At 36.6% G+C, this 23137-nt stretch overlaps 2 protein-coding genes, 1 long non-coding RNA gene and 1 other non-coding gene across 7 annotated transcripts in view; 3 read left to right on the forward strand and 1 right to left on the reverse strand.

Annotated features, from left to right (window-relative positions):
- Positions 1-6243: 6243 nt before the first annotated feature.
- Positions 6244-6315, reverse strand: Trnaw-cca (transfer RNA tryptophan (anticodon CCA)). The gene has a single exon. It is a non-coding gene; the product is annotated as a tRNA-Trp (tRNA).
- Positions 6316-6761: 446 nt separating this feature from the next.
- LOC127878873 (uncharacterized) lies at positions 6762-14432 on the forward strand. The gene is made up of 10 exons (XM_052425400.1): positions 6762-6863; positions 7176-7482; positions 8345-8458; positions 8800-9791; positions 10794-10977; positions 11468-11787; positions 12028-12311; positions 12621-13422; positions 13681-13887; positions 14413-14432. The coding sequence occupies exons 6-10, from the start codon at positions 11517-11519 to the stop codon at positions 14430-14432; spliced, it is 1584 nt and encodes a 527-aa protein (XP_052281360.1). The 5' UTR covers positions 6762-6863; positions 7176-7482; positions 8345-8458; positions 8800-9791; positions 10794-10977; positions 11468-11516.
- A 38-nt stretch (positions 14433-14470) lies between these two features.
- LOC127877288 (uncharacterized) lies at positions 14471-15583 on the forward strand. Its single transcript, XR_008048343.1, has 3 exons — positions 14471-14597; positions 14824-15074; positions 15344-15583. It is a non-coding gene; the product is annotated as an uncharacterized LOC127877288 (long non-coding RNA).
- Positions 15584-15742: 159 nt separating this feature from the next.
- The window catches only part of LOC127877285 (uncharacterized), a 263690-nt gene continuing 256295 nt past the window's right edge, over positions 15743-23137 (forward strand). For 2 of the 4 annotated variants that reach the window (XM_052422975.1, XM_052422974.1), the window contains exons 1-3: positions 15743-16053; positions 16218-17259; positions 17399-17763. In XM_052422975.1, the coding sequence (XP_052278935.1) occupies positions 15883-16053; positions 16218-16655 (609 nt within the window). In that variant the 5' untranslated portion in view covers positions 15743-15882 and the 3' untranslated portion in view covers positions 16656-17259; positions 17399-17763. Of the gene's footprint in view, positions 16054-16217; positions 17260-17398; positions 19165-23137 lie in introns of those variants that run through there. The other 2 variants (XM_052422972.1, XM_052422973.1) reach the window with 2 other exon arrangements.

Here is a 23137-nt window from a genome sequence, read left to right on the forward strand (position 1 = left end):
ATTTGAAAACCTAGGTTCTCATGAGAACCTAGGTTCTCATTTGAAAACCTAAGTTCTCATGAGAACCAAAGTTCTCATTCTGAGGACCTAGGTTCTCATTCTGAGAATCTAGGTTCTCATGAGAAACCTAGTTTCTTGGGATTATGCGTCGAACCGCTTGCCATAAAGGACTACATATAGACAATCCCAGAAATTGATTACTCCCGGATTACCGCCCCTGAATACCCGGGCGCGCCTCTAAAACGGTACTGAAGAAAACAAAAGGGACATATATGTTTGTATAGGTCGCTGAACAAAACAAGAAGGCAAAACGATTTGATCGAATATATTTGAAGATTTAAAACGTTTCTGTTATCGATAATAACATAATAGTTCGTGTTTTTTTAATACCAGTTATTAGGTAATTAGAAGAAATAAAGTTCATCTGCATTCAATTAAGAGTAATAAAACTCAGCATGAACATGGACCTATTTGTATAGGTCACTGGCGAGAATAAGGTCTTGATTGTCATTAAACATGTTATTAAAAGGTGACTCGTGATATATGTTATCTTAATTACGGTATCTACACATGTGCAGACATGTGATGTCACGTGCATACCCATAAATCCACACCTGGGACATCGCCTCCCTTGAGCGGATTCGTTCGCTCCTGTATCGCTGATGTTTGTTTTTCAAGACCTTTATCTTGCTGAAATTAATCATCCATAATAAACGAAGATTAAACTCACTTATTTCGTTCGTGTTTTATTTTTTAATTGTAAATTAACACTTTATAACGAAAATTGAATAAAGATATATGTTTAGGAAATCTAGAGAACACAATGGGAAATATTCAAGTTTATTTAATTAAGGCTCCAGAACATGTTTATCGTGAATTTAGATGTTATTAAGAAAATTTAATAAATAATGAAATCAATTTAGAAAATATTGAGAACAGCCCAAAACAGTTTATTTCAGACTATAAACTTTGATATTACATGTTAAACGTTATTTCAATAATAATATAAGAAAGTTATAGGCAAAAGCTGATATATCCTTTTCAATAAAAAAAGAATGCCATTGCCTAACATCGTGCACAGTTTTGCAATTGAATAGCTCCGGTACTTGTTCATTTAGAATCACAAAATTCATATCCGGCTAGAGATTGTTGTATAAGCTTGAAAGCGATTTTTAAATAAATGAAATTGCTAAAAAGCACTTTAGTTTTAGACTAAACCAGATACATACTTTTAATTAAAAAAGTTTGCCTCTACCTGAAATATTACATAGGTTCGCTAATAAATATTTCTGGGCCAATTTTATAATCACAAACTTCATTTCGGCTATAGATTTTTATATTACCTGTAAAATGACACAAGGGAAATATTAATAACGAAATTGAAAATGTTTAGACAAACAAAGATATGTACTATTCAATAAAAAAAAGTCGGCCTCGGTCTTGAATCTTACAAAGTTTCTTATTGAGTACCTCCGGAACTATAGAAGTACGGCATTTAATAAGAAATAATACAGGCTTAAACAAAGGCAGATATCTACTTTTCAATAAAATTGTCTACCTCGTCCTGAAATCTTTCAAAGTTACGCTCATTAATATCTCCGGCACTATTTACGCTCAAATCACAACGTTTACTTCGGACTTAAGTTATTTCTATAACCTTTATAATTGCCATTGACTATTGCTATTCCATAAAGAAATAATTAAATTTTATACAAAGGCATTACTGAAAGGTATGCTTAAAAAGCAAACTCAGCCTTAAACATTACGTGTTGTCACTGAATATTGTTGCAGAGACACATATTTTATAAATCTATCGTGTATATATTTTTTATTTAACTTATATTGATTAACGATGTGATACATATGACACTTGGTTTCATGTTTCAATTGTTTTCAATCCTACTGTGCGAAGTCATAAAGTACTGTTTATTGGAATAAAGCGGGTGTTTACTATGATTACGCTGTAATCTGCCAAATTCTTCAGTACCGTCAGGCTCGGCGGGTCACGTGATAGCCAATATGGCGGCGGTCAATTTATCGATTCTGGGATTGTCTATTATATACAAGTGACCTATAAGAAATAGCAAGGAGCAATTGACAGGAAGCTGCTATAAATAAAGGATTGAATATTACATAATATGGGTCTGTATTTCGTTGGTTTCAGCTAGAACCATTTGACCTCTGACCCTTGGAAACACACAACTTTAGACGAACGGTGTTCATTTATATATATTTTTTTTGTATTTATGTTACCAAGTCATATTTGTAATACATCCACAAATAAGCACTCAAAACAAGTTATTTTCTCAATAGAAAACATTAAAATCTACAGATAAAACATGTCGTCGGCATTTCAAAGAAGCCTTCATTTGTTTTTTGTGATCCATATCACAAATTACAGTTACAAACAACCGATTTTAAACGTTCGTGTGCCATCGATACACACTCCGCCCGACCCCTCGGGACAACAGCGTTGAGGGGAAGGACCCCGGGGCATGTTATGTTACGTAACTATACATGTTTCAGTGGGTATTAAATGTCACTTTATTGAGCATTTCAATAAAATTTAACGAAAGCACGCGTATTTATTCTGGTTTCGGTTTTTATAAGTCCAATCCCCTTTACAAAAATGTTTAAGACCTCGTTGTGTATAGTTTAAAGTGTTATTTACAAGGCAATTTACGGTTGTCTTGCTTGAGAAGTGGTAATTTGCATTCTTGCATGAAACTCCGGCTATTCGGGCAGAAAACCAACTGTCGTTGCATATGAGTTTGGTTGGTGGTCACAGTACCGTAGAGATGGGTTTTCTCCAGGCCGCCCCACAAAACCACGCAAAACAAAACATTAATCAGTTAAATTAATGATTATTGGAAAATGTTACAATTATTCACAGTTTCGTGAGTCTCCAGTAAGTTAAATGCGGTAAACGACTTAAGACGAACAGAGAGGCTGTCACATATTTAGTTTTTTGACACCCAGTAGTATTTGAAATTAGTTAATTCATTCATGCGCATACGCAAATAGTTATCTTCCGAATTGAAAAAAATGAAATCGACCGTTTAAAATGTCGTCGGCACGTCAAAAAAGTATTCACTTGTTTCTTCTGATCGATATCACAAAGTACAGTTACTTTACCATTAACGTTTGCCGTTGTTAATTGTACGTTAAAGCGTACATAAGGCTGTATATGTGTGTTTATATATTAAGGTTTCGGTTAAAAACTGTTAAATCCCTTTAAGTCTCTGGATCAGCAGACGATTTATTTCGCCTATCATAATGGAGGAATCCGAGATAACCGATGTATCACGATTGATCCCTTTAACTCAAAATTGTAAGCCGAGTTTGTATCTACATGTAGTTTAAAATGTTTCATATATAATTTACGGCTGTCTGACTAGCACAGTGGTAATGTTCATGCTCGTGTTTAGTTCAGGCCATACGGGTTTGATTCTCAATCCCGGTGCATGCGTTTGGTCGAAGGTCACCATACCGGAAAGATGGGTCTCCCCCAGTCCCGTCCCACAAAACCAGGCAAAAACATTAATCGGTACAAACAAGGGTTATTAAAAAATGTTTGTATTCACAATTCGTCGTAATTTTGGAGTCTCTATAACGTTTTCGATAGGTTTTGTGGCTGATTTCTGTCACATCGTTGTGACGCATTTACGGGTTTCAGATGCGCCAAGACGATAACACTCCATAAGGACCAATATACGTGCAAACGCCCCACTTATGACATTGTCGCTCTTTCGGTTGGCTTGTCGGCGATGTTGAAATCCGCCCATATTCCAATAGGAAAGAACATAGGCGCCAACACGACAAGTTCGTACCAATCCATTTTTCACGGTTTTGATTTGTCGCTCTGGCGTGTTTGAAAGACGAAAACATGCGGACGACAAATATATACGCGCCAACACGAAACGTATGACAGTTATCGTTCATTCGTATTTGCGGGCTGAATGTGCGCTCAAACGATATGGCATAAATCAGTCACCATAGGGAAGAGTGCTCCGACGTCTTCGCATGACTTGTATGAACATAAAAATACACAAACATATATTCACATGCCTTTTACATAGTCTGTTGAAACACTTGGTCCTGTGTTGAAGATATGTTTACATGAAGAGGCTTATCCTACGATTTGTATATATTTGTTTTTTGCTGAAAGAAATATAAAAAACCCACAAAAGTTTACACAAATGTAGTGTTTTCTTCATTAAATCATTTGGCTGAAGGATAAAAGGCGCTTGACTACGGATCAAGAGATTGCTGGTTCGAGTTCTTCCAGGATCGATACTGATTGTTTTTATAATCTCGTAAGATACCGTATTAAGTTATACGTGTGTTTTCTTATGTTGGTTTAAACTATTTTCTAAACTACAGCGAATACATTTTTATTATTACTTTATACTCCAGTCAGTTAATTTTCAGCCTAGAAAAAAATGCAAAAGAATTTATTCCGTGTGGGTCGTATGTTTCTATGTCTAATTAACACATAGTGTTATTTTCAAGTCTCAACTCAATGGGGAAAGTGTTTAAATTTAAATTCAACGTTAAAAATGGCAAAAATGTTTCACTCACTGCGCACATACCTACAGACACAGATATGGCGTGGAAACAACACACTGGATGCAGTAGATTGGGGCTGGGAGATATCTTACAACAAATTAATTCCAGTAAGGACACATCTGCCTTCTCCTGAACCTCTACTCAAAGTCATACGCCAACAAAGTTGTAACTCAACACGATGAACGTGTAGGAAACATGGACTTGATTGTTCACAAGGCTGTGGGAACTGTCGAGGAATGATCAATGATGATCATGACATTGTGTCTGAAACCTGAACGTATTATATGTACGACCTGTATAAAGAGATAAACAATTGTAAAAGGATTCAATGCATTTATGATAATATTTGAAAGCATTCAGGTATTTCAGTAATTGTACACATCATTTATTGGCATGTTTTCGTAATAAATAGCATTCGCACGTTATAATTGATGCAATATGTATATAAGTACAGAGGTATAGATTTAAATAATTATATTTAGTCGTAAGTAAGCAGTATGTTTTATGTGCGCATATATATTTATTGTCTAAAATTAGACAATGCCAGATTTTCCAATGAGTTTCTTTGATTGTGGATGTTTATTTTCTATAATACGTATCAAAATAGAGTATCTGTGAAAAATGGTTTGTCGACACAAATGACAAAACTATATGTTATGTTATAGTCCTATCGTATTTTTTGACGAAACAATTTCTTTACACTCGTATTAATTTCATATACATGTAGATGCTATTGTAAGTGATGTTTCTCATATATATGTATCAAGTTCTCTCGTGATTGATAGAACTGAAGCCAAAAATTTAATTTTGTTAAGTGAGAAAAAGTGCTCGCTTTAAATTTTTAAAATGTATTCAAACCAATTATTACAATACTATATCATATGTTTTCGCGACCCTACATATCGTTTTACTCTTACATGTTATTCTTATATAGAGATAATAATAATCTTAAATGACATCCAATCAGTATATGCTTTCTAATTCCATATTGAACAAATTGAAAATATAGGGTTGGCAAAAATATGGTTTTCGCCAATTTGTGTACAGTTAGTTTAATATGTATTTCATATAAAATGGGTGAAGTATATATTGTCTTCTCATTATAATAACCATGAATATATTAAAAGGAATTTAAGTTAAATAATTGGTTTCTTATTTTTACTTAAATGAGATATCCCTGGGCTGAATAAATGTTTCTGGTTGCAATAAATGATCTTCTTATGAGAATGAAGTGGGTGGGGTAAATAGACCCAAAACATACGATAAATATGATCAAAATAAGAAAAAAGTCGACTTAAGGATCATCACCAGCATCTTGATATATGTGTATGTCGTGTATGCTTTAAAACAATGAAAACTAATGCTTAATGGCCGGATGCATTTTATATATGCAATTTTTGTATATTTCCACTGGTTTCAGCTGAAGTTCAATGCATGTTGTTTTTTTTACAAATTTGAGCACTTTCCGCCAAAGATAAATAATTTAAAACCTTTTCATGAGATTCCCCATATATTAAAATACTTAAAAACAAACAAATCAATTCTTTTGCAATTGTTTCTACCTTTGGCCATTTAAAGGCTAGAATGACTGGAGTATTAATTGTAAAACAAATGTCAATTGAGTAAGATTTGTTTGAGCGCAATTGACATTTTAATGATGATTGATAAAAGGTATGACCCTGACGTGATTCGAACACGCAACCTTCTGATCTGGAGTCAGACGCGCTACCGTTGCGCCACAGAGTCGATTGGAACTTTATGTATAAGACTTGACAATGATGTGTTCAATGTGTCCGTTATCAAGGCCAATATTGAATAACTTCATTGTAAATATTGCGATTTCACGATGCATCGCTGTTATGTCATAGGCATTGCACTTGCGTGGTGTGGCCCGATGGATAGGCGCCTGACTACGTATCAGGAGATCGCAGGTTCGAGTGCTGCCGCTGTAAGTAGCTGTATAAACTACACTCTTATTTAACGTGCTTAAACATTTGTTTTTACTGCTATTATTTAAAATAAATTTTAATAGAAAATGAATAAATTCGACCACCGAAGCATTGACCCTCGCTTGGCATTTGATAAGAAGTGTGACCCTGTCGTGATCTGCGCTCGTCCCGTAAATCCCGTCCCGTAAATCTTCTATAAATTGACCAATCACATCGCAGCATTCTTTCTAACAACCTTCCATAAATCGCCATCTTAAAATTCTTAGCGAGAAAGCCTGTGTATTATTTGCGTATTATTTTAAGCACTAATAGAACTGTTATAACAACGATTGTTCATTTAAATAGGTGAGAATAATATCACAGTCAATAATGTCAGTAATCGTTTTTAATGTTAACGTGCATATTTGTAGTATCGTCTTGTTATTGTAGTGTACATATTTTTCGGATTTCGGACAGCCAATTCATCGAGTATTATTGTTGTGGTTTCGTGAGTACTCTTCGTGTAGAATACTGCTGTTTAGATGTTTATATGGATTTAAACGTTTTCTGTTTTAATCATTTACCCCACCCCTTTCGTTTATACGTTAAATTGCACAGGTAACAATGTTAACTTATTAAAATTAATAATATTTTCTAAATCTCTTTGTGTTTTCATAGGTAATGTTGTTACATGTACAGTCATGAGTCTGCGTCCGAAATTCGAGCGATTACCCTCTGGGGATCTGCAAATGATTCGCCGAGAGGTCCCTGTAAGCACAGGCAGCCTTCCTGCACTGTGTCAGTCACCAGATGTGGTTGAGGATCAGGCGGTAGCTGGAAAGTATAGGGGACAGACTGGGTTGTGGAAACGCCCTAGGATTTTGTGCATATATTGTGTATGACATGAGGAAGGATGTGCGGGTAGACACTCCTTTGTCGGCAAACAACTTTGCCTTGAAGGAGTACGTCAACTCATTTCCACAAGGTAGTTTTTATAAGGAAATGATTAATTACTTGCTTCGTATACATGTGTGAGACTTATATTCAATTTAGCTGTTCAATCATAATGTTATTCTATTTTAATAAGAGAGAAGTGTAACCTATTTTTTTTTATTGTACATCCACCTATCTGGAACATGAGTTTGTAAATGTTATTTATAATGTTTTCTTCTGATTGGAGACACAGGTTTTTTTTCCACTTTTTGGGAAAAAAGCCCATGGCTTTGGAATTGGGAATTTTATCGGCATTTTCATGAAATTGGGAAAATAAATTAATTAGCCTTTTTTCCACACGAAAAGTCCTCTGATTAGGGAAATACTAAATTTGATTTAACTCTTTATAGTCATTCAAATTAAAAGAAAAAAATAATACAATACTTTGGTAGATGTAATTAAATTAAAATTGAGATAAATTACACATAAGACTTCTTTCTAAATTTCTAAAAAAAAAAAAAAAAAAAAAATTTTTTTTTTTGGTAATTGGAAATTTTTTGCCACATTTTGGGAAAAAAGTATACTTTTTGGGATTGGGAACATAGCCGTATTTCGGCTATAAAATCGGGCCAAAAAAAACCCTGAGACATATAGTGTAAGCATTGTTTGTTTTGATAATATTTAAAGTGTAATTTGGTTCAATATTAAAAAAAAATGTACATCACTCGCTTGAGTAAATGCATATACTTCACATTCCTTTTTTTATCAGAACAATTTTTTTTGCCAAAACACTCCAATGTTGAGTTTGTAACTATGTATTTTTGGTAGTCAGTAGTTGTTTCTGTTTTAGATTTGTTGGTCTGTTGTTGTAGTAATTGCATATAAGGCACCAAGTAACTTTTTAACTGTTAAAGGCAAGGAGGCTGTAGAGCACCACAAGGCAAAGAAGGAAAAAATGCCGACACCCACTGCCAGTACTCCAACCACCAAGGCAGAGCTGTTCAGCATGATTCCCGCTGACCTAGCCTGTAAGCAGTTGCGGGAACAGCCTTTGACCTCTCAGACCAAACCTTGCTCACGAAAAGTTTTCCCCCAGGAAGGAAATGAGCGATGATGTGCTTGTGTGGGAGGTTGAACAGATTGAGGCTGCTAGAAAAAGAAATTAACTTCTAATGCAAAATAACTAGTTATTTAAATACTTAAATCTAGTTTGCAATTATCATAATAAACTGAATACATTTACTGTATTCTTTATATAATCAAAATGACTTTCAAGTGGAAGAAATATGTTGAAACACGTAATTTGTGATTTTTTACAACTATTTGTACAATAATTAATAATCATTTTCAATGTCATTTATTTGAATAGTGGTGCTGATGTTTATCCAACAAGAGGTAATGATGTATTTATCCGGTGTCTGTGATACCTTTTCTGTAAAATTATATATCCTTGGCTTTTGTTCTACTATATCAATAGATAGCTGGTGTTGGTTGTTGTCTGCTATACTGATAAATTTCACCTGCTCATTGTGTTTCTATTTTTAATATCGGTTTCACCTCAAGTCGTAATTGCAAGGTTTTTTCTGTCACGCCTTTTTATTTAACAGATGTTTACCTTTATATTTATTAACCTTACAAAACAGTTTTCTTTCTTGCTTCTTTAGCCTGCCTTTAATTGCTTATTGATAGCCTTTCATTTTATTTCTAATATGCTATTACTTCTTCATAGTTTTTAATTATTTTCATCATTCATCACTGCAATCACACTAATTATTTATGTCATTGAAGTGTCACTAACTGGAATGAATTAATATTTCTTAACCTTAATGCCAAAATTTCTTTTTATATTAAATATAATGTTTAGTAAAAAGTCTATACTTCTATTGTAATTTGTTGTAGAAATTACAATACTGAATTGTATTCAAAAAGTTGTTTATGTGAATAAAATGATTTAATTAAATGGTTTAGACATTATTTTATTATATAACTAAAATAATTATTGATTAAAATATAATATTATTTATTATTTATAGACAAAATAATTTACAAATATATCTTGTTAATGGTTTGGAGTTTCTTTAGTGAGTTTTTCTTTAGTGCCAACTAGTGCACAACAGCCACCTGCAACCAAGCCACCACCAGCTACCATCACTGCCTCTCAGTCTGTATTGACAACCAAGCCCCCTGGAGAGCCCTGTAGAGAGTCGCTAGATGTGGGCCATGGCACGACAGTTAGACTGCCACCAGCTACCACAATTGTCCCTTTGCGGACAACCAAGCCCCCTGGAGAGCCCTGTTAAGGGTCGTTAGATGTGGAGCAACCTTCTGCCTTCACAGAATTGATGAAGCCCACAGTAACAGGTATTAATTATTTTAATTAACGATAGGTTCTCTCATTTAGATAACAGCATAAATTACAAAAGAAGTTATTGAGAAAAATGATACTTAGGGATAATTCTAACACTGAACGCGACTTGTTTTCTATAGACAAAGAAGGAAATCAAGTGTGGGTTATTCTGCAATAAATTATGGACGGAGCTAAATGTTTCGAAAATAGTTCCGAATAAATGAATAAAATATTGCAGTAAAATGCACGTGCTAAAATGCGCTCTAAAAGAAATGTAATAAATGTAGCATGTATATAAGTGTAATGAAACGACAAATGGTATATCCGGTGATAAGTGGCATAACCACGCCTGCAAAGAATGTTATTTGTTAAAAAACAAAATTAAGGAAACATTTATAGCATGTCAGCTTTTCAGTAGCATCAATAAACGTGACGTCATTTAGTTTCTACAATTGTTGTTCTCAATGAAAGTGACGTCATTCGCAAAATATTTATGAATGAAAACGACGGCATATGTTTGTACAATTCAATGACGTCACTAAATAGTCAACTTTGTACAAAGAAGGGCGAAGTATTAAACAATATAGTTCACGTCCAAAAGCTTGAACCAAATCAATCAGAATCGTGTTAGAATCAAAAAAATATTTTTCTTTGATGGTTTGTAGTCGAATAATCCACAGTAAGGAGTATAGATGTGTTTTATCAAATTACTCGTCGTCGAATAACCCACAGTAAGGAGTATAGATGCGTTTTATCAAATCACTCGTGCTTTGCACTCGTGAATTAATTCCTACGCATCTATACTCCTTACTGTGGGTTATTTGACTACAAACCATCATATAATATTATTTCTTAACTCATATTTTTCATGTGAAATCAATTACTGGAACAATGGCTTGCAAGTATCGATGTTTTAGCTTATGTTTCTGTTCCTCTCAAATCATGACACTGCAAATTCAAAACACTCAAAATAAGTAAATATTAGATATTACACAGACACTTTTCTTTAATTCCAGAATTTCCCTTCATCCAGAGCTGGCGAGCCTGTGTGCCAGAGGTGGACCAGCAGTGGATTTCTAAATCCCTGTTCACTTACAGCAGTAAGGGCCACCCAAAGCTGGATGACAGAAAGCTAGATGGCTTTTGATATTACCCTCCTAAGCCCCAGCCACTACCAAACCAAAAGCCAAGGCTTGACAGGTGTGTATGATTTTTTAAACTATTAACTTAAGTGAAGCTGTTTTACTTCACAATATGGCTTGAATAGCTGCATAAATGTTTATTTTTATCATGTATACATGTTATTACTAGAGTGTGTATAGTAATTGTTAGTGTTGTAATACATATTTATGCCCCTGGTAGGGTGGCATATAGCAGTTGAACTGTCCGTCAGTCAGTATGTCAGTCTGTCCGTCCGTCCGAAAAAAAACACTTGAACGTTGGACATAACTTTTGCAATATTGAAGATAGCAACTTGATATTTGGCATGCATGTGTATCTCATGAAGCTGCACATTTTGAGTTGTCAAGGTCAAGGTCATCCTGCAAGGTCAAAGGTCAAACAGAATATAATTATTTCAAAGCAGTGCAGTAGGGGGCATTGTGTTTCTGACGAACACATCTCTTGTTTTCTACTGCCTTTATTCTTATCAGTTTTTTGTGCTTAAGTCTGCATTTGGAATCATGTTTAGATATTTCGGACATCGGCTGTTCCTATGGATCCCACAGCGGTTATGCAGGATGGCGCTGACCTGTCCCTTCTGCAGGGTGACCCATCTTACCAAGCAGGGTCTGTACCGGTTGACCAGGATGGTGCTGGACATAGATTCTTTTTACATTCTTGCAACTGAGAATTTGCACTGTATCAAGTGCAAGAAAAATCAGATAGGCTGGAGTGATGCCATATTGGACCAGCTGGATCCGGCTACCAGGTCTTTGTTTCCGGTACAGATGATGTACCATAGCGCATGTGACAATCGTGTCATTTACTTGTTGCGCCAGAGAGGCTTAGGTAATCATGACTGTGTTAATCTATAAATTTTAATATATCGTCCACAAATGAAATTCACATTACGTGTAACTGGATTCACTCTGTCTGTCGATCAGTTAGTCACTCGGTCTCCATAAAATGGTGTAAGTTTTTGGATGGAACTCTTTCTCCATGTCTATCCTACTATTCTTATTATTGTATAGAACAAAGGATTGACATTAACCAACCACACACATGTGAAGCTTTAAAATGTTCTTTCAGGTAACAGTCCTACTCAGCTGCAGAAGCAGAGCACGGAGCTGCACAATTTACGTTGGACAAAGCAACAACTGCAGTACATGAGCGACTGTGCTTTGTACTGCAAGTCGGTGCAGTCTGGGTTAATTCTGACAACTTTCGAAGAGCCGCCCCCACACTACCCATTACCAACATACCAGTGGTTTCTTCGTGTTTATCAGCAGGAGGTTTTATCTCGGTCGGAAGAGGTCAAGGCGGCAGTGACATCCATCTTTGGTCGGGTATTAAAGATGGACTCTACTAAGAAGGTATGAATGGATGGAAGATATTGAAGAATGCGCTTTAAATTATAGCTAAGACAGTCATTTGTTTCACTGATCTAAACTGTGTAATCATAATTCATCACTATACGACCATAGTTAAATAATAACTTTGAGTACTTTGTAGCAACACTTGTTGATTGCAAATTACATAAAACGTCATAAGTTCTATTTAAGAATAGTATACCAATTAATGAAGTTTTTTTTATTAAATTGTAATGTCTTATTCAAAATAGACACAATAACCTTTGAATAAAATTACCATTGTATTTTACAATTATTTTACAATAATTTCAGGTAACCAAGAAGCTGGCGGGTAAAGCTGCTCGGACAGCTGCGTGGTCCACTTACCTGGGTAATGAGTATGGCCAGGTACTCATGAGTGCTATTACAGCCATCGAAGGGTGTGGACTGGAGGAGATGGTGTCAGGCATCCTGAGACGCTATTCGGAGGCTGATGTTTTACCGCCAGTCCTGCTGTATGTGGACAGCAACTGTTGCGGGAAGTCCGCACTGATGGACATTTTCAGGAGTGCTTGGCCTCACTTTGTCGTGGGATTGGATGTGTGGCACTTCATGCAGCGTCTTGCTGTAGGGGTCACAACGACAACGGACACCCACAGACTGTACGCTACATTCATGGGTCAGCTTTCAGCCGCCATCTTCCAGTGGGACAGGACCGACCTGAATCTCCTTAAGTCAGCAAAACGGGAAGAACTTATTCATTCCAACATCCAAAACCCCTCTGACTCGGATATCCAAGCCCGTCTAGACCGGAAGGAGTTGTCCCTGCACTGTTGTCGAATGACTCGAAGCACAGAGGTCATCAGGGAGAGGATCCAGGCTGTCTTGGAGTTGTTCGATGGTGACTCTGGAAGGGATACCATGGGTGTACCACTGCTTCATCATGAGCGTATCTGGGAGCTCTGGAAACAGCAGCAGAAGCATGTTGAGTGCCTTCAGGACCCTAAAGGTGTACAGCTATACACTCAGACAGGCACACTGAAGAAGGGGGGTGTGGTGTTGCCTGTGTATCGCTGTGCGCGAGGATCTACCTCCTTAGAGTCTTTCCATCTGCACTTACAGCGATTCATTCCTGGTAAGTTTTATTTTACTTTTTGGTATTTAAGGTATTTATATACATGTATATATATAAAGCTTTTATAGCCTTAAAGCTTCATTGTTATACAGAATACAGAATAAAACCATATTTGTTTCATGTTATCAAATATGAACAATATACCAGAAACTTGTATGTGTAATATTAAATACAATACATATACTCTTGTTGAATACATAACTCTGTAGAATAGTGTAACAATCTTTATTTAGATTTTTTTATGTGATTGTTCTGCAGGAACCAGTGCTAGCGCCAGCAACTTCCAGACTTACCTGCTGGAGGGCCTGATGCACTGGAACGAAGACAGACGGATTGCTGCAACCAGCACTGAGAAGGAAACTGTATTGTATGACGCACGGTTGAAGACCGCCACTAACAGACTGAGTCAGAAGCTCTTCAACAAGAATATTTTCCCTACATTCCAGCCTCCAAACAAATACACTGGTAATTTGAATTCTATTAGCTATTTTTCTTTCACAAAATTCTCAGACATATTTAATATATTAAACCAGCTGTACATTGTGGAGTAAATCGGCTTAACTATAATCTTTATGAGAATTTTTATTCCATTTCATTGCTTGGCTTAGTGTGATGGTTTGGCGCGTCTTTAAACCGGTTTAACCCCCCTATGTTTTCTACTGACCATGATTCCAAGGTGGTGACCACAGCTTTAACAATGTTAATGCCTTATGTTGTGTTCTATGTATTGTCCTGTATTTAATATGCTGAAAATAAAATACTAGCCATTATAATGTTTCTGGACTTTAGTTATTCCTATATATTTTATTGAATGAACGATCTTTTCTAGTCTTAACATAATTGTGACATGAAATAACTATAAATGTTAATATAATAAATATGCTTTACATGAAGTGGTTTTCTTTGAACATTATATAAAATTATTTCTTATTGCGTTTAAGTTCTTCTTTGGTTTACAGGAGAGTTGATAGGTATTGAATACCTATACAGCCAAACTGGTAAGCCTCTAGGTGCTCAAGACCCTGTTGTTGAGACCGAGCCTGATGAGGGCTTTGAGGACCCCGCGGCCATGGATGATGATGATCCAACCATCCAGATAGAGGACTCGTTCCTGTCTGCTTTGAGTCGTGAGAGGGCTAGGCATATCATGCAGCAGAACAGGCCGTCTCAATCAGGTACTGAAGTAGTAGAGTGTACAGAATACCTAACATAGTTGACACTTTCATAATTTAATTATTATACTTATTTTCATATTGAAATAAGTGGCATGTTTGTTGGTGTTAAATGTTACAGATTTGAAATTGTTAAGAAATGTTCGTTGTTAAATCAGAAGTAAGTGATGTTAGGGAAGTCCTTATAGTAGATGTCATAATTAAACAAAACTATTCTGCTTATTTGTAGAGTTGTCTGGGAATGCTATGGATGCAGAGCAGATGAAGAAAGTTGGGCAAAGAAAAAGTCCAGCTTAGCACAAAACCCCACCTACAGCAACTGGTGTCTGTATTGGAACAGCAACAGCAGCTACTGTTACAATAACTGCAGCTACTATCACATCGTCATCTGCTGCAGCTACAGTAACATCATCTTCAGTAGCAGCTACAGCTACATCAGTTATGGCTACCAGTTCTGAACTAGTTGAGGATCAAGCTGTGGTAGGTTTTGATGAATTATGTATTCTAATAAACTAGTCATTCTGTCCTCAAACTAGCACTCATTTTAATTGTTCATTACCATGTTGATTAATAATGGAAACACTCCTACTCACTATTTATGTTGACATCTTTGCATATTTATGGTTATGTCTATATGTACATTGGTATTTTTTAATTGCGAGAAATGTGCAAAATAATGATATTGTTCATTTTTAATGCTCTTCTTTTTTTAATTAATAAATTTCTAAATTGAGTGTCTGTTCTTTCAGGACTCGGTTGGACCAGACAGGGTTCCAGGTTATGGTCATGTGATGGCGTTGCAGAGTATTTGTTTAACTTGAAAGACAAGGAAACTAAGGCCATTACCAATGCCGAAGCTGACCACATCGTGAAGCTGTGGTCTAAGATGTCTCCTTACGATCAGTCACCAACAAAGTATAAGGACCGACCTCAGACCCAGCTGATCAAAGGACGCTTCAAGGCCCCGAATACATCCCGAATACAGTTGATTCCTGGTGTCCAGAGTGTCAAAAGGCAAGAAAACTACACAACATCACATGACATTACTTCATGTTCCATTTGTCAATGTTTAAGCTAACAACTTCATCAGGATGTAATAGCAAATAAGCAGCCATATACACATATAAAACCAATTAAAACTGTTTTATTTTTATTATTGGTGTGACGTTATTAGTCATATTACATAAACAATGATCTTTAACGATTACAGATGTGCATTGGCCCAACACCTTGGTCCATTCACGTGGCCTGACTGAAACAGGTATCAGGAAGCCCTGCTGGTCAAGTTATGCGCTGCTTTCACAGGTTCCACCACCAAAGATGGCGTTCCCCAGGCACGGTGGCGGACTGTACTGGAAAAGTACAATTTAATTCGGAAGATGGTCTTCAACAGTCAGCGTGTGATTCAAGACACACGCATTCAGCTGGCAGATATAAACCAGGGTACCTTGACAGCTTGGTAGGTATTTATTGACGAGTACATGTATACATACATATTATCATCATATTTTAATGTTATATGAACATATATAGTCAATTTATCTATCACTTAATTTATGAGTGCAATTTTTTTAAAGATTATACTCAATTAACACAAGAATAACATATTCCTTGCTCGAACAGGGACTCGCCCTTCAGATGGTTCCACTGGTAGCACCTGAGTCTCCGCCAGCGCCCATGAAAAGGCCAGTTGCCTTGGAGATGGGAACAACTGACCCACACAAGTTCCCCATCCAGAGCAGCACTAAAGGTGAGCTAACCAGAGTGCGAAGAAGAATTCTTCCACCAGAAGTGTGCAAGCCAGAAGTGCCAGTGCCAATTGCACCAGCACCAACTGTGCAATTTGTGACTGCTCCCGCCCCTGACCTGGCACCGACATCGTCAATTTCAGCCCCAGCTGAACCTCACCTGCCGTACTCAACCAAGCACTACAGGAAGAGGAAGCTGGAGGCTGAGCATGCAGGGGAGTTCCGGAGACAGTACAACAAGAAGCTGTCATACCGCAGCTGCAATAAATGTTTCGAGGACAGGAACACAGGAGGACATAAACAGTATTACTGACATCGGTGGTGTCCCTTTAAGTCCTCGGAAATTATGAGGAGTTGATAAATGCCCTTAAGGTGAAGGGCTATGGAAAAAAGAAAACTGAATAAATTAAAACATGAACAGTTAGACAAACATCACATTTTTCAATATCTGGACTAAATAACGTTCTCACACAGTGCTTTTTGACTATTTACAACAAAAGGGTTAACATCAACTAAAGTAACAATGAAAAAAACATTCTGAATGCTGCCTAGCTTTTATTATGCCTCCCTTCGAAGAAGAGGGGGTATATTGCTTTGCTCATGTCGGTCAGTCGGTCGGTAGGTCGGTCGGTCGGTCCGTCCGTCCACCAGGTGGTTGTCAGACGATAACTCAAGAACGCTTGGGCCTAGGATCATGAAACTTCATAGGTACATTGATCATGACTTGCAGATGACCCCTATTGATTTTGAGGTCACTAGGTCAAAGGTCAAGGTCACGGTGACCTGAAATAGTAAAATGGTTTCCGGATGATAACTCAAGAACGCATACGCCTAGGATCATGAAACTTCATGGGTAGATTGATCATGACTCGCAGATGACCCCTATTGATTTTGAGGTCACTAGGTCAAAGGTCAAGGTCACGGTGACCCGAAATAGTAAAATGGTTTCCGGATGATAACTCAAGAACGCATACGCCTAGGATCATGAAACTTCATGGGTAGATTGATCATGACTGGCAGATGACCCCTATTGATTTTCAGGTCACTAGGTCAAAGGTCACAGTGACCCGAAATAGTAAAATGATTTTTGGATGATAATTCAAGAACGCATATGACTAGGATCATGAGACTTTATAGGTAGATTGATCATGACTCGCAGATGACCCCTATTGATTTTCAGATCACTAGGTCAAAGGTCACGGTGACCAGAAATAGTAAAATGATTTTCGGATGATAACTCAAGAACGCATATGCCTAGGATCATGAAACTTCATAGGTAGATTGATCATGACTCGCAGATGACCCCTATTGATTTTTAGGTCACTAGGTCAAAGGTCAAGGTCACGGTGACCCGAAATAGTAAAATGATTTTCGGATGATAACTCAAGAACGCTTTTGCCTAGGATCATGACACTTCATAGGTACATTGATCGTGACTTGCAGATGACCCCTATTGATTTTCAGGTCACTAGGTCAAAGGTCAAGGTCACAGTGACAAAAGTCGTATTCACACAATGGCTGCCAGTACAACGACAGCCCATATGGAGGGCATGCATGTTTTACAAACAGCCCTTGTTAAGTATTACTCACTGATTTATGCATTTGTGTTTTGCTTATATAAAAGCTAGAAGAGTCCAACCTTTATGGTACATGTCACAAATGAAGTGACAACTGCCTTGAAAAGCAGAGGGAAAATGATTTGTGTTTATTAAGCTTAAAAACATGCATTTAGACTTTCTTGTATCAATACCTTTGTAATTATGCCCCCCTTCGAAGAAGAGGGGGTATATTGCTTTGCACATGTCCGTCGGTCTGTCGGTCCGTCCACCAGGTGGTTTCTGGATGATAACTCAAAAACGCTTGGGCCTAGGATCAGGAAACTTCATAGGTACTTTGATCATGACTCGCAGATGACCCCTATTGATTTTGAGGTCACTAGGTCAAAGGTCAAGGTCACAGTGACCCAAAATAGTAAAATGGTTTCCGGATGATAACTCAAGAACGCTTAGGCCTAGGATCATGAAACTTGATAGGTAGATTGATCATGACTCGCAGATGACCCCTATTGATTTTCAGGTCACTAGGTCAAAGGTCAAGGTCACAGTGACCAGAAATAGTAAAATGGTTTCCGGATGATAACTCAAGAACGCTTGCGCCTAGGATCATGAAACTTGGTAGGTAGATTGATAATGGCTGGCAGATGACCCCTATTGATTTTGAGGTCACTAGGTCAAAGGTCAAGGTCATGGTGACCCAAAATAGTAAAATGGTTTCCGGATGATAACTCAAGAACGCTTATGCCTAGGATCATGAAACTTCAAAGGTACATTGATCATGACTCGCAGATGACCCCTATTGATTTTCAGGTCACTAGGTCAAAGGTCAAGGTCACAGTGACCAGAAATAGTAAAATGGTTTCCGGATGATAACTCAAGAACGCTTGCGCCTAGGATCATGAAACTTTGTAGGTAGATTGATCATGACTCGCAGATTATCCCTATTGATTTTCAGGTCACTAGGTGAAAGATCAAGGTCACGGTGACCCGAAATAGTAAAATGGTTTCCAGATGACAACTCAAGAACGCTTATGGCTAGGATCATGAAACTTCATAGGTACATTGATCATGACTGGCAGATGACCCCTATTGATTTTCAGGTCACCAGGTCAAAGGTCAAGGTCACAGTGACAAAAAACATATTCACACAATGGCTGTCACTACAACGGAGAGCCCATATCGGGGGCATGCATGTTTTACAGACAGCCCTTGTTATTTAATAAAGTTGACATATACTTGTAATTAATATTGCTGTTAATGGGAACATTCTCATAGTGTAAGCAAACACACCTTTCCATATGGAGAGGAAATCCAGGTTCAAATCCTGGTGGGGAACCCATATAAGCAGCAACTCCTATAATGTACATTTAAATCATACAAAGAAAAGTATTTGTGTATGGTATTTAATATTCATATTAAAATTTAGATTAAGACACAAACACAGTAATTATATGTTGTTTTACTTTATCATTTATCATTAATATTAGGGCATCATCATTAGCTTCACATTATATCAGAGGTCCACAACAAAGGCCTATAACTCTGACCTAGCAATTTATCATAATATTGACCCTTTCTTACTTGAAAAACAAAGGGTTGATTTGCAACAAATGTGCATCATTGTATCTACTACAGAATCCGATATTCATATCTTCAGGGTCATGCTATAAGGCAATTACTGATAAATATACAAGCTAATTAGGTCGAATATTACGTTTTGAGATAAAAGACAGCATATGTTAAGCAATACTTATGTGATGGTTTGGGTACGAATTTATAGGTACATAGCAAAATGGTACGAATGTAAATATTTGGATTTTTTTTATTTTTAAAGTCTCAGTTGCACCATCCTAGATATAAGTGATTATATGTCAAAATTGGCATAATAGTGTGTTATTTTCCATCATATTATATAATTTAATAAAAGCATTTATGGCAGGCCGGGATGTTAAAGATCTGCAGGGGTCCTTCGAACACGCAGCCTTCTGATCTGGAGTCAGACGCGCTACCGTTGCGCCACAGAGTCTCTTGAAGATCTCTCTGTAAGACTTGATTATGATGTGTCCCATGTGTCCGTTATCAGGGGCAATATTGAATAACTACATTGTAAATATTGCGATTTCACGATGCCCGTTGTTTTGTTGTTGCGTCACACGCATTTCATTTTACGGGGTCCTGTGGCCCAATAAATAAGGTGCCTGACTACGAATTAGGAGATTGCAGGTTCGAGTCCTGTCAGGATCGTTATTTTTCTAAAGTATGGAATTCAGCCGATTTTATACCGTATTGAGTTTGTTCATGTATATGCACAGTACTTAGCATTGCTGCCGCTTTAAGTAGCTTTATAAACTACACTCTTTTTTTTTTTAAGTGCTTACACATTTGTTTTTATTGCTATTATAAAAAATAAATTTTAATGGAAAATGAATAAATCATTTGAAGTTTTTAGCATTGACTCTCGCTTGACATTTGATAAAAAGCGTCACCCTGTCTAGTCCAACTTGTTGACGCTCTCAAATATTAAGCTACTTTTTATACGCCCGTCTATGACGGGACGTATTATGGTATACCCCGCGTCTGTCCGTCCGTCTGTTAATGTCGTACGCTACGTCAAATATCCTTTGACAGATTTTCTTCAAATTTTAACACAATCTTTATATTGATAAACCCTGATCCCCTTTCGTTTTTGACGGAATTCTGAATTGTCGTTCCAGAGTTATGGGACTTTGTTCGTCAAAATTTCGTGATTTCATTGAATGTCCTACTGTAGCTCAAATATCCTTCGATGGATTTTTTTCAAATTTCAACACAATCTTAATATTGATAAACCCTGATCCCCTTTCGTTTTTGACGGAATTCTGAATTGTCGTTCCAGAGTTATGGGACTTTGTTCGTCAAAATTTCGTGATTTCATTGAATGTCCTACTGTAGCTCAAATATCCTTCGATGGATTTTTTTTTTTTTTTTAGTATCCCTGAAAAATTGAACAAGGTGAGCTTTTTTCTATTCCGATTGTACACTACCACTTACCCATCTACATTTCTCTTTTATTATTGGTCAAAATATCTATAACAGGTTTACTTCAACTCCATATCCTCTAAAGAAATGCATACATATACTCAAAAAAAGATATGGTATGAATGTCAAGGAGACGGCGCTCCATGCTCATGTACTTATAAAATAAACCATGTATTCAAATACAAATAAACTGAAGTAAAAAAATGATTCAAAGGGTTATTTATTACCTTACTACTTCATTGGCGAACGACGGGCGTATCATGCGCTCATGGCGCAGCAGTTTATTATATTGGTAATATTTGGAGCCAAACCCCATATAAAAAGTATCTACCGGTATAAATTCTTTGCGCGTCTTATACATAAGACTAGACCTGTCGTGATTCGAACAAGCAACCTTCTGATCTGGAGTGAGACACGCTACTGTTGCGCCACAGAGTCGTTCAAATCTAACAGTGTATTATGTGTTCTTTTTGTCAGTAAACAATAACAAGGCCAATATTTAATGCTCACATCGGAAACATGAAGCCTTCACATTGCACCATTTTTTATGTTGCGTAATAAGCATCTACTATTACGAGGTCACATTGATGTTATCATGTTAATGATTTCAACTTCTAAAGACAATATCAAATAAATAAAATACACACATAGACAGATCCTCAGGTAATGTAAGAGCTTAAATCGACAGAACTTGAGGCAATATTTTAAGATACAGAGATATTCGATAGCCAGATAGAAACACGTCAACATGAACTTCATAGAACAGTAAATAGTAGTATCGAACACTATAATCAGCCCAAGTATTGTAAGATCTTTTTTATTCAAAACACGTTTCACATCTACGAAAACTATGATACAATTGTTCACATGTCTTAAACGAGTCTGGTTACCAAATGGCAGCTTTACAATTTACACTGAACCAAGGCACTTGTACAACAAACCAGTTTTTGTTGTACAAGTGGCTTGGTTCAGTGTAAATTGTAATCTGCCATTTGGTAACCAGACTCGTTTGTCAGCTTTTCACGATGTGAGCATTTCGAAATACACACACTTATTTGGGCTAAATGAAAAGGGCTATTGGCTTCGGATCAAGGGATTGAAGGATCAACTCTTTACAGGATCGAATTCCATTTTTAAAACAAAATTTAGACATTTTTTTGCTTCAAATCTAGTACCAGTTTCTGTAGTGATGTTTCACATGTGTTCTTAAAATGTATCCAAACAAATGAAATAAACAATTGTATACGCAATGAATTCGGGGTTTTCCTCATTACCTATTAAAAATATGTACTAGTATATTAAGCTCTCGTGACTGAAAACGTCTTACTTTGAAGCTTATGAATCAATAAAAACAAAGGTTTTAAACTGTAAATAAATTAAGAATACTAATTGAGCGCTGACTAAATTCGTCTTGGATAAAGCCCCTGGACATGAGAAAAAAATAGAACAGTTCCAGCAGACACACAACGTTGAATCAACGTTGAATGTAAGTCGTGACGTCGATAAACCTTATTTCAACCAATATACCACTACATGGATGTCTGCATTCTGCTTGGTTGATACTCGACATTGTATCAACGTGGATATTTGGTTTAGGTCGAAATTATTTTTTCAACTGATAGATTAATATATTCATATTTTCAAACACTTTAATTGTGTATATAGTGATATTAAGCAGTATGTCAGCATTGAATATACATTAGCGTGTTAATTACCATTTAAATGTTGTGTAAATGCATCTGATCAAATTTGACAATTTATGCTATGCTATGCAATGTTATGTTATGGTTTGGTATGGTATGGGTGTTATGTTATGTTGTGTTGATTGCTTATTGATGTTCATCCTTTTTTTGGCTGGAGTGTCGCAAACTGCGATTAATTATACCTTGGTTGTGGATGCTGGATCTGATATTGTTCGAGAGAGAGTTTGTTTGTTTAAAATTAAATGTGCTCTGTTGCAAGAGAGATTACATTTTCGGCTGTGCTTATCAGCCTTTTATGTTGTGAATGTTGATGAGTGTGGGTCTGTTTGGTGAGAGTGGACAAATTTGTAGCTTAATAACGTGTCTGGAAAGAGTTTTACTTAGTTAGAATTTAGGCTTTAAATTAGTAACATCGAAACATCTTTCATTGTGGTTTATAGTTGTATTAAGATCAGCAATTAGTGGACAATAGTTTCTTTTCGACCAGCAATATTGAAAATAACTAAATATTAAGTGTA

The sequence above is a fragment of the Dreissena polymorpha genome, chromosome 4, assembly GCF_020536995.1.
Source record: "Dreissena polymorpha isolate Duluth1 chromosome 4, UMN_Dpol_1.0, whole genome shotgun sequence".
Taxonomy (NCBI): Eukaryota; Metazoa; Mollusca; class Bivalvia; order Myida; family Dreissenidae; genus Dreissena; species Dreissena polymorpha.

Bases quoted from the DNA above. Each gene is read 5' to 3' on its own strand.
- LOC127878873 (XM_052425400.1), top strand. From the start codon at position 11,517: ATGGCGCTGACCTGTCCCTTCTGCAGGGTGACCCATCTTACCAAGCAG. The intron at 11,788-12,027 runs GTAATCATGACT...ATGTTCTTTCAG, and splicing joins GTTGCGCCAGAGAGGCTTAG to GTAACAGTCCTACTCAGCTG. The intron at 13,423-13,680 runs GTAAGTTTTATT...ATTGTTCTGCAG, and splicing joins CTTACAGCGATTCATTCCTG to GAACCAGTGCTAGCGCCAGC.